General features: G+C 35.6%; 1 protein-coding gene across 1 annotated transcript in view; it reads left to right on the top strand.

Moving 5' to 3' along the window:
- Positions 1–14,691, top strand: part of LOC136040207 (uncharacterized protein PF3D7_1120600-like) — a gene marked incomplete at its 3' end in the record, with an annotated part of 32,085 nt that extends 17,394 nt beyond the window's left edge. The window contains 1 exon segment of the mRNA XM_065724378.1: positions 8,431–14,691. Coding sequence (XP_065580450.1) covers positions 8,431–14,691 — 6,261 coding nt within the window.

The following is a 14,691-nucleotide window of genomic DNA, read 5'->3' as shown; positions in this document are numbered from 1 at the left end:
GATTCCTAACCCTGTATTTTTTTAACTTTAACTTTTTATTTAAAATATATTAAGCAAATATTAAGTAAGTGCTGCAAGGTTGTATACACATTTAAGTTTACTTTTGAATTTATTGTTTTCGAATTTAGCACCCCCCGGGTAGCAACCTCTAATAGTAAATAAACAAGAGGTTTGAAGAAGATATTAAGTAACTGTAAGTTTCTAGTACTTGCTACAAGCTTGTACACGCTTTTAAGCTTACTTTTGAATTTATTTTTTTCAACTTCACTGCCCCTCAGATAACTATCTCTAGCAAAAAAAAAACCAGGATGTTTGAAGAAGATATCTTAGCTTAAGCGAATTGGTGAAAAAGCACATTATCGTGATAGATGAAATGGAAAGATATGTGTTGATGAGTTTTTTTCTTATTTTAGTATCAAAGGGGAAAATTAGTTTAAGAAAAGCTACAATAGGCTTATAAATTTTCCTTAGCCTACTTTTGTATCAAATATTTGAGGAATGGCATTTAAGCAGCGGACTCTCATAATAGGCATTCGAAAACAATGTGGTTACGATTACAGCTAAGCGATCTAATTTTTTTACTGATTCCAAATATTTAACAATGTAAATTTAGTATTTTCATCAATGTAGTATTTTATCAAATCTTTTTAGCTTAAAACATCTGTTTGTTGGTAAATAGGCTATACAACATTTGTTGAATATTCTGTGTCGTATCCTGATCTTTCTAATGCACATCGGATAAAATTGAATTAATTCTAAAGCAAGCGCAAAAAATCCTATATATAAAAAAAACGCAAAGTTATTTTACTCACACCTGCTGACTTTGTAAAGAGTTATGTGTATCTTAAATATTACCTTTTCCCCCAGAGTAGTCATTCTGTAGTGATCTAGATGGAACCAGAACATCAAATTTAGAATATCAGGCAAACCCATTGCAGTTGTTTCAGGTTCCTGTCTAGAACAAATCGAGAATCCTGTATTTTTTCCTCAGGGAAATTATCCCGGATGCCTGTTAATTTATTTGCTTTTTGCTGTTGTCTTTTTTTCAGTGGGTGATGGCATCAAATCAATGGACCCAGAAAATCAAAATATACTGAACGTTTCAGAATTTCTAATCAATAGCATTTTAGCCCTCTTTGGGGCAAAATTATCGTTTTGTGCCTTAAAATAGCCACTTTGTTGTAAGCAGGGTCGAGCAATAGATTTTCCAACTGGCTGGTCATTTTTACCGGCTGTTTTTGTCAAAAATTAGTATAATGTCTGTTTCTAATACAATACACAAAATCACTGCAAGAGTCGGTAAAACCGCTACATTTACCAACCGAGATTCAGATTTCGATAGGCTAAATATCATGTCACTATTTTAATGCTGTTTATTTAACCAAATGGAAAATTGTGGCATCATCTATAAGGTCATGGCAGGAGTTGGTAAAACCACTGTATTAACCGACCAAGTTCGAAATTCTGTAGATGACTTCAGCATTTTCGTGGTCTTTATTCAATCGAACAAAATTTTTTTGCTGTGTCAGAAAAACCATGGCGTGAAGCGTCACAATTTTACTACTTTCTTTTTTTTACCGAGTGACCAAAAAATTACGTTAGGGAGAGCAAATAACCCTCCCCCTCCCTCATACGTGACGGCCCTGGTTGTGGCGAAAACATTTGATACTAATTAAAAGGGAACTAGAACTTTGAACTTTCACTCGATAAAGCCATTTTGAGATGTTACGTAATAGGACTTGTTAGAGACATTTAGTCAAGCGGGGAAGTCCCAGTTGTAATTGAGGGGGACAAACACATAGGTGTTACGTAATAACGGTATACACGTGGGATTTGACGCAATAATGCGTGCCTTGCTAGATTTATTGGGGGTGATGTAATCTTACGTGACTTGCTAGATTTATTAGGAATGAAGTAATGGTAGCGCACACGTGGGTGTTAAGTAATGACAATATACATGTAGGATATTATATAATACTTCAAGAGATTTCATTTTCTTTCACATTTTTTTTCTCAGGGAACCTTTATATTGCAAATATTTTTTGTCCACATTAGGGTTTGAAAGGGACTCCCCTCAGTGGCACTGTACCTTGGACATCAGAACTATAAAGGTCTTTCTAACAGATTGATTCGGCTAATACATTTATATGATAACCTATTGCATGCACGAGGGAATTCCCTGTCCGCCTTCTAGAACAATTAAATTGCTCGCATGTTTTCTAGCCATCATCACCGAGCCGCATAACTATCAATAGCAAAGCTATTGATTTTTGGTCTATTGAACACATCCGCATGCTACATTATATTGGTGCACTAACATGACCTAGACAGGTTAAGTTACATAGCAGATCTTACATAGCATCGGCTTTAGATATTTCATTCCGTAAATTAAGTTTCAAGGTTTTATCCTGGATCAATAAATCTACAGGACACACACTTTTGTGCATACAAATTTTATTAATAAACTCAAATTTACAAGCATTATTAAAACACAGAAAAAACAATTAAAACTCAACAACGGAAAAACCTGACATAGGATAAAATATAACCAAAAAGAACCATAAATTAAAGAAATGTTGGAAGCCTGGCAACCATTGCCAGGGAGTGGGCTGATATTAGAGGTAAGTTAAGCCATATTAGGATGTATTTCTGAGAGATATTAATGAAAATGGTTCGTTTCTGCTGAATTATAATATATATAATATAATATTATAATAATTTCTGCTCTATTAGAGGCGCCTACAAGAAAATAAAGACAACTTTTTTACATTTATTTTTTCTGAGTTTTTAATGACAATGCTACCTTTGTTTGAGCCAAGACTATGCATATTTTACGCCACCGTGACAATATGTGACTAGCCCACCCTAACAAACAATTCAAGATAGGGGAGGGTTTTTATTAGAGGTAAAATTTTGTTTACACTTTAGTTCACGTTTTAAAAAACTTCTATAAGCAAAAATTAACATTTTTCATTTTTCGCTGGAAGACAGATCATAGATGCATGTGTGCTGCTAGACCGTCTTTATGGCTAAAACAAATGTCTATATTGAACGTTATTTCATATGACTACCTGTGCTTTTAGAAATGAATGCGTCACTTTATGGTATTACTGTCTCTGAAGCTCGAGGCTCAATATGTATATAGAAATTCAATAATTTAAATCAATTGACTATCTCAGAATTTTCGAACAATAGCATTTTGGACTTCTTTTGGTCAGAATTGTTGTTTTGCACCATAAAATAGCTGAAAATGCCGCTTTGCTGTGGGACAGTTTTTTTGGCTAAGGTAAACGTCTATACTAGCCGTTGATTTTTTTGGACTGTATGCTCATCTTTGTTAGTGGAACTTGTTCCATGTGGATTGTTTTTTCAAGAAACTTGATGTATCCTGATTTATGTCTTCGAGGAACTTGATATATTTTTATTTCTTCTTCATGAAATATATTACATGCTCTTTTTTCTGTTCTTGAAACATGTGCATTGATTTTTTTCCTCGTGAAACCGACTCTGTTTGCGGAACTTGTCACGTGCTGATTTTTGTTCGTGAAACTTAACTTATCTTGATATTTGTCTTCGTTAATCTTGTTGTATGTTGTTTTATTATTTCGTGAAAATTAATTTATCATGATATTTTTGTTCGTGAAACGTGTTGCACGTTGGTTTCTTCTTTGCGAAACCTGATTCATGCTGATTTTTGTTCGTGAAAATTGTTGCATATGAATTATTTCTTCAAGAAACTTAATGTTTCTTGCTTTATGTCTTCAAGAAACTTGTTATGTTTTCATTTCTTCATCATGAAACTTGTTGCATGTTGATTTTTTCTCTTCGTGAAATTTGTACATTGATTTTTCTCATTGTGAAACTGGTTTTATTCATGAGACCTGTTGCGTTCTGATTTTTAAGAAAAAAAGAAAATTCTCAAAGAAAAATATGTCAAGATTAATCAAGTTTCACGACCAAATATCAGAACGTAACAAGTCCCATGAACAAAACCAATTTTACGATGAGAAAAATCAATGTACAAACTTCACGGAGAGAAAACATGAAATAACATTTAATATAGACATTTATTTTAGCCATAAAGACTGTCTCGCAGCACCCATGCATCTATGATCTGTCTTCTACCAAAAAATAAAGAATGCTAATTTTTTCTTATAGAAGATTTTTAAAACGTAACTAAAGTGTAAATAAAACTTTACCTCTAATAACAACCCTCCTCTTTCTTGAATTGTTTGTTAGGGTGGGCTAGCCACATATTGTCATGGTGGCGTAAAATATGCATAGTCTTGGCTCAAAGTAAGGTAGAAAAGTAAAAGGATCCATTTTCATTAATATTTCTCAGAAATACATCCTAATATGGCTTAACTTACCTCTAATATCAGCCCACTCCCTGGCAATGGTTGCCAGGCTTCCCACATTTCTTTAATTTGTGGTTCTTTTTGGTTATATTTTATCTTATTTCAGGTTTTCATAATAAGTATTATGTAATATTTTACATGTATATTGTCATTTCGTAACACCCACGTGTGCGCTACCATTACTTCATTCCTAATAAATGTATCAAGTCATGTAAGATTACCTCACCCCCAATAAATCTAGCAAGGCACGCAAGATTGCGTCAAATCCCACATGTGTACCTTTATTATGTAACACCCATGTGTGTGTCCCCCTCAGTTACAACTGGGACTTCTCCGCTTGACTAACGGTCTCTAACAAGCCCTATTACGTAATATCTTAAAACGTATTATGTAGCAACCAAAACTAAACATTCACTATGACGTATTATGCACCCGCATCTCTTAGAAAACAATCCCTATTACTTAATATCCAAAACAAATACTGATTTGGTGGGCGCCTGAAGGTTTTTTTTTAAAGAAACAGACGCTTGCAACTTGAAAAAAACTTTTTCCTATTATGTAACTGACAGTTGCGTCTTGAAGAAGTATTTAAGAAATTTTTGGGACTAGGATTCGAAGGGATAGCATGCTTGTCGGATCTGGAACCCCTGCACTACTTCCCGAGAAGGGTTCATTGGTTTCTTCTTTGTTTGTATTCAGAGATTTTCCTTTTATACCAGTGGCCGTAAAATATCAGACTATAGGATATCGCGGACGAACATATTTAGACTTTGATTAAAAAAACACGCTTAGGTGTTGACAGGTTCCTTTTCACTGAGGAAGAATACCTTTTATTTTCTTAGAGAGTAGTATATTTTAACAGCTCAAGTACTGCAATAACAAGGTTTAAATTTACCATAAAGAGCGAAGGTGCAAGGGGCTGAGCAACTCGGTATAAAGAAGCTGTTGTACCATTGCTTCCTTTGGGTTCTGATTCAAATGGATTTGCCATATAATCCAAAGAAATTGATTTCATAGGGATAAAATATTGATGAAATATGATTGTGTATTAGGATAATGAAACTAAATTGATAGTTTCTTGGCAGGCGAACGGTATTTAGTTTTCAACGTTATATTAAAAAAGGAAAGGTTGTTCTAAGTATATTTTGTTTTCAAAATATAAATTTTAAATTTATTTCAAATATTGATTAAAACTGTATAGCTCATCAATCTCATAGCCTATTAGCTATAGGAACTTGTCCCATAAGTTTCAAGCCGATCAGGGGTGAAACAATCACCCGAATTAGTATCCTTGAATAATCCTAATTCGAGAAAAAGTTTAACGTGCTTACCTCTCTGCTAAGACGCAGGCGGTGGGATGGGGGAAGAGGTATTGACCAGTTTTAGTTCTGTAATGATACACGGGGAAATTTCTTGCGTAGTTCTTTCTCAGGGCCATCAAGATTGGCCACACCTTGGACTTGGTTCGTTTTTGCAGCTTCTCAGGGATTGAGTCGTTTTTGCACATTGTAACCTATCGCCTTTGACTCTGACGATTTTTGCACCGAGTCAGTAATTCCCTCTTTTGTACCTGTGGAGTACTAAAATTCCACAGCTTGGACTTATTCCGTTTAGTGTTGACTTAGTTCGATTTTGCGCCAGTTTGTTCAAAATCCGCAGCTTGTACTTAGCTTGCTTTTGTGCTCGGTTAGACCTACCTTTGTTTTTGAACTAAGTTCAGAATTAGGTCGTGTTTACGTTGAGTCACTCTGCAGTTTGGACTTCCCTCATTTTTGCAAAGTGCAGGAAGTCAGGATTTGGCTCGCTGTTACAAGTCATCCTAAGACCAAGCTTATTTTTTCGCTTATATTGTAAATCCATACGTCATTCAAGCTTAAACAAAGTGCAGATTGATCACCTTTGAAACAGTTCGTGGTATCAAACTGTAAGTAAGGATCGACCTGGCGCAATAGTAACCAAAACTCTAAAAAAGGAATTATGATATTAACAAATATATCTAAAGAATCGCCTTATTATGCTGATTCTAAATATATAGGATTCATTAAGCTTAGTGTTACCCAGGCTAAGCGCCATGGGAAAAGTTGCCTGAATTTCAAAAAGGGGAAGTACCCCCTAAAAGTCAAAGAATTTTAATGAAAATAACACCATCAGATTCAGTGTATCAGAGTTCCTTACTGTGGGGGTTCCAAGCTCCTTCTGCAAAAATGTGGAATTTTGTATTGTTTTTTTTTTTTTTTAGAAGAAAGATCACGGATGCCTGATTATTTGCCGGTTTTTTTTTCCAAAGAATTTGCCGGTTTTTTCCCAAGGAGCTTTACACTGGGGGGATTTGACAAAACTCCTATGCGAAATTCTTTTCATCTGCCTACTTTCTCTTTCCCTACTCAATTTTGCATGTGGAGATGTTACAGGGGAAATTTTCAGCGTGTTTGGATTTACGGTAAATAATTTTCATGGATGGGGGATTTCGGGAGTGATTAAAAACGATTAGAACTAAAAGTAATTTTCCAATGAAAGTATGCTAAGAAGAATTTGTCAGGCTGAATCTTCTACGAGAAATTTTACGGAGGAGGGGGGTAGTAGGGGGTCAACGGGGATGGAATTATTCAGAAGGAATTTTACGGGAAGGGGGTGTATTTTACGTGGGAGGAACTTTCCACGAAGGATTATCGGTGAGGGAAGGGAATTTTTCATGGAGGATGAGGCCATATTTTCCGGCATTATTTGAAAAGCAATAAGAAATTAAATAATTTTTTTCAACTGAAAGTAAGGAACAACATTAAAACTCAAAAGGAACATAAATTGTTTTGTATATGACGGGGTTGCCTCCCCATCCCCTAAATACCTTGCTCATTACGCTAAAATTTCACTTTCCAGTTTCCAAATAACGACTCCTGAAACACAAGGGCCGTTAGAATAGGAATAACTAGAATAGAATGTTCTTTTTAAAGTGGTGCAAAATGTGTGTTTTATTGTGGTTTTAACGAGGTTCAAAATCCCCATATGTTCTCTTAAGCTCCATTTGCAGAGATATCCATAATTTTGAGCCTTATCCTTGGGGTTGTGTGGGTTAGTTGCCCCTCTGCGTACTTCATCTAACCCTTTCAGTCGTTTTAAGCAAAATAAGTACATCAAAATGGTGATCTGATTGCCAAGAGGGTAATAGGAGTTCCCGGAATTAAAAAGAGTACTAAATGGGTACTTATTTCCTTCTAGTCATGTTTGACTCTTAAAAGAGGTACTATAACTTTCAATTTCTAATCAACTCACCCCTGTCCAAAGCTATTAAAACCATCTCTTTCATACGAAGTGACCAGGAAATAAACATAATAAACACATAAATAATAGGTGGGACACACATCGACCATCGTGATTGGGTTAATTATATTTGTCGTTAGTATATCTCAAGTTGAGCCATGATTCAATTTCTAACTAGCACCATTTTTTTAGGGGGAGAGGGGTAACTATGGAACTAAATTTCTTATTCAATTATGTATAATAAGAAAAATCTTTAATTTGTTCAAAAAATGGATATTGCAAAGGGATGTTGACCTACACTACTAGCAGGTTTTTAGTAAAATCTGTGCTGTGTTTTCTCACCCTTGTTTTAAAATTTCTTAGAACAACGTTTGAAATGCTTCAATCCTAAAGTTTTATAAAGTTTAACTTTAAGGCTGAATAATGATGAGATCACAATTTCCATAACACCTGGAATAGAAATTACGTAAAGTTCGGTTTCTTGGATTTAAGGGTACCCCTTTTTTATTCCAATTTAACTAGTTTTCTTTTCGCCCGGTTTGAAATAGAAATTATTAAACTATGCGATCATTTCTTTGCTGGGGAGGACTATTCGCGAGAAAAATAAACGAAAAAATGTACTTGGTACTTATTTTCGTTGTCTTGGATATTTTCCTAATTACTTCTTCGTTTATTATTTTATTTATTTCTATTTATTCTTTTCTATTTATTTCTTTCCTATTTATTTTTCCTATTTCTACGATGTTCAGCCCGTGAAATGCCTTGAAACTAGTAACTTATTTTTATGAAAATTATAAGAATGTTTTTATTTCAGAAACTAAACAACTACGCTACTGTGTTATCCGCAGTCTCTATGGAAGACGACGAAAAGAATATTAACAAAACTAATGAGCTTCTCCATCTTCTGGTTCACAGGCCGTATACTGGATCTGTGGAAGTTGATCACCCGATTGAACCCCCAAAAGTTGAAACGATATACGATTCTCTCAAGGAGCAATTTTCAAACGAAAAAAATCCATTGCAAAATACTAATGACGAGAATACAGAAGTTGAATCTCCTCAGGGAAATGAATCGAAAGACATATCTTACGAGCCAGCTGATATTTTTGTGAAATATCAACAGGACAATACTTTACATGCCGCTGAAAATCATAAAATTAATGAAGCCCTGTTTGACACCGAGAAAGAAAATTCTGGTTCCGATGACACCCTTACTATAAGTCAATCAAACTCCTCAGATGATATACAAGACGATAAAGAAGAAACAGATCAGGATAATATATACACAAATGATGTACAAAGCATTGAAGAAAATCAAGACGATAATGGTAGTCTCAGTTCATCAGATAACCTAAACAATCCAAAGGCAGAAGATGAAGAAGCATCTGGAGTTGAAATCATAGCGTTAGTTCCCAAGATCTCCTCTGACATGGAAGTAAGACCTTTAGATGCATTAGAATTGCCTAGTCAAGTAGGGAGTAATGAAGAGCAATCAGACACAAAATACACTCACCTAAGTGATGCAGATTCTATTAAGGAAAATCAGCATAAAAATGAGGAATTACAAGCATTTACTGATGTGACTAACAGTAATGTAGAAGACGAAGAATCATCTCAAGTTGAAACTAAGGCAATAGGTCCTGGAACTATTTTTGATGAAGAGAAACAACATTTAGATCGATCAGACACGATGCATCAAATGCATGAAGACGAACAAGGAACTCAGATTGAAATTATGGCACTAGTTCCAAATGCTGCTTTTGATAAACAGAAAAACCCCTTGATCGTTAAAAAGAAGGTTCTAAATGATGGCAGTGATTTGAATACACATAAGAATATTGTCTCTTCAAATTTAAATGTTCAAAATGAAGATATTGATAAAATACAAATTCACATTGCCGATAGTACTTCAGTAGGGGGAATGGAACCTGCAAAAAGCAGTGAGGCAAGCCAAAAAGAAATTCTACCAACTTTAACTGAACATAATAGTGATGGAACTGTAATTAAGCAAGATGACGTAGGAAATAACCTGGAAGAAGAGCCAATTGAAATACATGACGGTGAATCCAGTGAATTTAAAGTGGAAAATGAACAAAAGGAATTTTCAGCACTGCCAGAAATGACGATTTCAAACCAGGAAGGACACGTTGTTGCAGATGTTACTGTAGTTTCCGAGTACAACAATGAAAATATGTCAATAAAAGATACCACAGGGAATGACGACAATCAGTCAATTGAAACACGTGATAGTGAGGGCAGTGAAATTAAGAAGGGAAATGGTGAAACGAATATTTTCGGACAACCAGCATCATCAATTATAAGCTACGAAAATGAAGAAACAACTGTTGCTGATGTCGCAATTCTTTCAGATAGCAATAATCAAAAGATAACTAAGGAAGATACGACAGGGAATGATTCTAACGATGAGTCAATTCAAATACGTGGAACTGTAACAAAACAAGATGCCATCGAGAATAGCCAGGATGAAGATCCGATTGAAATGCAAGACAGTGATTCCATTAGCCTTAAAGTGGAAAATGAGCAAAAGGAATTTTCAACACAACCAGAATCGACAATTTCAAACCAAGAAAGCAAAATTGTTGCAGATGATAGGATATTTTCTGAGCAGAACAATGAAAATGTAATGATAGAAGATACAAATGGGAATAGTAAGGATGATCAGCCAATCGAAACACGTGACAGTGAGGCCAATGAAAATAGAATGGGAAATGAGGAAGCGAATCTTTCAGGCCAACTGGCATCATCAATTATAAACTACGAAAATGAAGAAAAAATTGTTGCTGATGTCGCAATTCTTTCAGATAGCAATAATCAAAAGATAACTAAGGAAGATACGACAGGGAATGATTCTAACGATGAGTCAATTCAAATGCATGGAACTTTAACAAAACAAGATACCATCGAGAATAGCCAGGATGAAGAGCCAATTGAAATGCAAGACAGTGATTCTAGTAGCCTTAAAGTGGAAAATGAGCAAAAGGAATTTTCAGAACAACCAGAATCGCCAATTTCAAACCAAGAAAGCCAAATTGTTGCAGATGATAGGATATTTTCTGAACAGTACGATGAAAAGGTAACAATAGAACGTAACAGAGGGAGTAGTAACGATGATCAGCCAATTGAAACGCGTGACAGTGAGGCCAGTGAAATTAAGATAGGAAAGGAGGAAGCAAATATTTTAGGCCAATCAGCATCATCAATTATAAGCCACGAAAATGGAGAAAAAATTGTTGCTAATGGCGTAATCTTATCTGATAGTAGTAATCAAAAGATATCTAAGGAAGGCACGACAGGGAATGACCCTAATGATGAGCCTATTCAAATGGATGACAGCGATTCCAGCAACTCTAAGCTAGAAAATGAACCTATGAATCTGTTAGCACAGCCAACGTCATCAGTTTTAAATAAACAAAATGGAGAAGGTGCTGTTGCAGATGTTACAATCGTCTCTGAGATCGACGATAGAATAATGGAAAAAGAAGACACCCCGGAAAACAGCCATACTGATGAAACAGTGGAAATTCACGATTTTGATTCCAGTGACTCTAAAATCGAAAATGAACAAAAGAAACCATTGGTGCAGCCAATGACAGCAGATTTGAACCAAGAACAGATTACTGCAGACGTAACAATTTCATCTAATGGCCAAACTAAAATTATAACAAAAGAAGATATCACGGGAAACAACCATGATGAAGAGCCTGCTGAAATTCATGACAGTGTTTCCAATGATGCTAAGATCAAGAATGAGCAAGCGAATGTTTTAGCTCCGATAGCACCAATAGTTGTAAACCAAGATGAAGAAGCTAAAATTGTTACAGGTGTACAACTGCTCTCTGATAGCAATAATGGGAAGGTAACAAAAGTGGGGACCATGGAGACCGACCATTATGAACAGAAAAACGAGGTACAGGTCAGGGATGTCACTGACTCTATGACAGACAATGAAGAAAAAATTAATTCACTGCAGCCTATACTATCAGTTTTGAACCAAGAAAGCGAAGGAACAATTGTTAAAGATGTCACAATTATCTCAAATAATCCAATCCATTTTGGAAGTTCTATTCCTGATGATAATATTCTTGATAAGAAGGACGACGAAATTTCTAAGCAAAATGGGCAGCATTTTCCAACAAACCACCATGAAATTGAAAATGGTAATCAAAATGGAGAAACAATCCAGGACTTAGTTTTCGACCAGCATCAGAAAATAGAAGATAATGTCTCTCATAGAGAAAACAATGTTACGCCAAAAGACAACAGTGAAGTTTTTAATAATGAATCAGGAGAAACAGAAAAGGGCACATCTAATATTAACGATCAGGTATACAATTTGCAAAGCTTCGATTCTACGAATCTAGCTGGTCAAGACAATACAAAGGATATTTTGCAGCAAGATAATACTATCAAAATTTTACACAATGTTTTAGATGAGCAGAATGATCCAGAAAATGCCGACGAAAAAGAAACTGAGAGTTATGGCAGTGCCAATTTAGATGAGATTCAAGACACAAAAACTGTTCCCAGCCAAGTGGGCCAGAACAATATCTCAGAAGAACCGTCGATAATGGATCAAAAGATCTACAATATAGGCTTTGACTTGGCAAATAAGGATTTGAATATTGTTACTTCGCAAGATGATGTTTTTGCTGATGGAGACGAATTAGAATCAATTGAGGACGATTGGTCAGCATTCCGTGGACTTTTGGAAGACCCTGAGGACTCGGAAACAGCCACTCAAAGTAGCTTCAATTACGAAAAGGAAAAAATCCTGAATGATGGTAGCAACTCAGATTCCAGCTTTACAGGTAACGGAAACAGTTTAAGCAATAAAGAAAGTCCCATAGTGCTGGCGAATGAAGCTGATTCACATGAGCCTCCTATTAGTACAAGCACTGAGCTTTCCAATACTTTATTAAATATGCTAAAGAATTTGAAAGAACATCAATACGAGAAGGTAGCTGGTGACTATTCGTCTGTAAATATCCTTGAAAATATGATTGCAGAAGTCCGTGGTGAGATGTCAAACTTAGAGCAACTTTATTCGACATTAACAGCGATTGAGCTCTCAGGAAATGTACTGTTCGATTCTGAGCAAGATGAATTACTGGACGATAAATTAAAAGGCCGAGATAATAGACTGGAAGAACTAAATTCCATATACACAAAATATGCTGAAAATCTGAAAGCAGAAAACCTGAATGAACACAAAGAAACAGTATTGGCAATGCTACGGTTCTACTCAAATGGCGTAGCAATGCTGGGACGTATGAAAGAAGGATTAAAGCCAAAAGAGAGCTCAATAGTAGTCAAAGAGGCAGCAACGCTCAAAGATTCTGATTCAGATCAAATAGGCTTTCAAGAAACAAATAAAAAAGTTGAGAACCCCGTTGGTGAATTTCTTTTGAATGAGCTTAAGAACATTCAAATGAACCAAATCAACAACGTTGCTGGAGAGTATACAACGTCTGAAGGACTTGAAAAAATGATTGACAGCGTAAGTAAGGAGAGAAATGATCTTGTCAACTTGTTTTCCTTGCTAGTAAAAATATCGAGTGGGGGGAATACACTGGAGCCTGAAAGAATGAGTGATGAGGAAATTTCACCTCAATTGTACCAAAGTCAAATCGATAAGGCATCAAGCTTTATAAGAAGGTATAGCAGTCAATTAAATGAAGCAAACTTGGACACTCATAAGTCTTATGTTCTCTCTATGATAACTAGAGATGACAATTTCCTTGAAGATCTATTTCGCATGAAGACTAATGCTAAGTCAAACAATCTACCTTTACCGACAGATGAAATCATCAATATGGATCAAGCCACTTTTGAAAATTCAAATAGTTTACAAGATTCAGAAAATAATTCAGCCACTGAGATTCCTCCCATGTTTCCGTTTCCTGAAGATGAGCTTGTAATCATTCCGACAGTTAACGAAAAAAAGAATGAAACAGAATATAGAATTGTTGGTGACATCCCCAAAAGTACTTCAAATTTATTACCAGTTTCAGAATTGGTTAATGAAGAGACACTTGAAGCCAATTCTGAGGACCAGGGTCCTCTCAAATCAAGTAACTTAGCTCATTCAATGGGTGAAGTCGCAGATATACCTCAGACAGATTTAGAAGTTCCACAGAATTTAGAAAAGCTACATATCCAAAAGACTCCTTCTAAGCTCCTCTTCGCTGATGATGAAGTCATGTCAGCTTTTGATGGGAACGTAAATGATGAAACGGCTGAAACTCTTGCTGGCAGCAATAATCTGAATTTGGATCCAGTTCCTTTTAAGGAAACAGAAGAATATATTGAAGAAAGTTTAAAATATAGAGATCCCTCTGCAGAAAATAACCCTGCTCTGTCAGCAGATGAAATGATTAACTCAGATCAAACCACTCTGGAACAATTAAATGTTTTGCAAGATTCAAAAAGAAATTCTGAACATCAAGATGTCAATACAAAGGAAAACGATGCTAGCGTTGTTGCTTTAGTTGAAATTATTGAAAAAGTTCCGGACTCAACGAATGAGGCAATAGAGGATGATAAAGTAGACATTTCAAAAGTCACACAAAGTGAAGCAACCGAAAATACAGGAATGAAAATAAAAGAGTCGAGTGAATTGATTCCCACAATGGACCATGCCCAGGAAGCTGCAGAGACTGCTGCAGATGTAATAGTTGGAGAAGCTCCCGAAACAAGGTATGGTGAAGGAGAAAATTTCAAAAAGTTACCGAATGATTCTGATTTGGCTCTTGATAATTCTAGTGAACAAGGTGTAGAGAACCAGAGAGTAAATGAACAACTAGACAGCACAATGGACCTTGAAATACTTCAAGGGATTAATAGCTATGACAAACTGGAGCCAGTAAAATCAAATCCCGTTATAATCGGAATTACGGCAAGTCAAGATTCACAGCAGGTGAAAACTTTAAATACAGAAAGTAATGTAAATGAATGGCAGCCCCACGAGTCTACAATTGATATGAAATCTCATCAACTTTCAGATTTAAACCCCAACACTGCTCCTTCAAACGAGGATGAAGACGCAAACCCTGCA

This window comes from Artemia franciscana, chromosome 2 (assembly GCF_032884065.1).
Source record: "Artemia franciscana chromosome 2, ASM3288406v1, whole genome shotgun sequence".
NCBI lineage: Eukaryota > Metazoa > Arthropoda > Branchiopoda > Anostraca > Artemiidae > Artemia > Artemia franciscana.
This window is presented reverse-complemented; position numbering and strand designations above follow the sequence as displayed.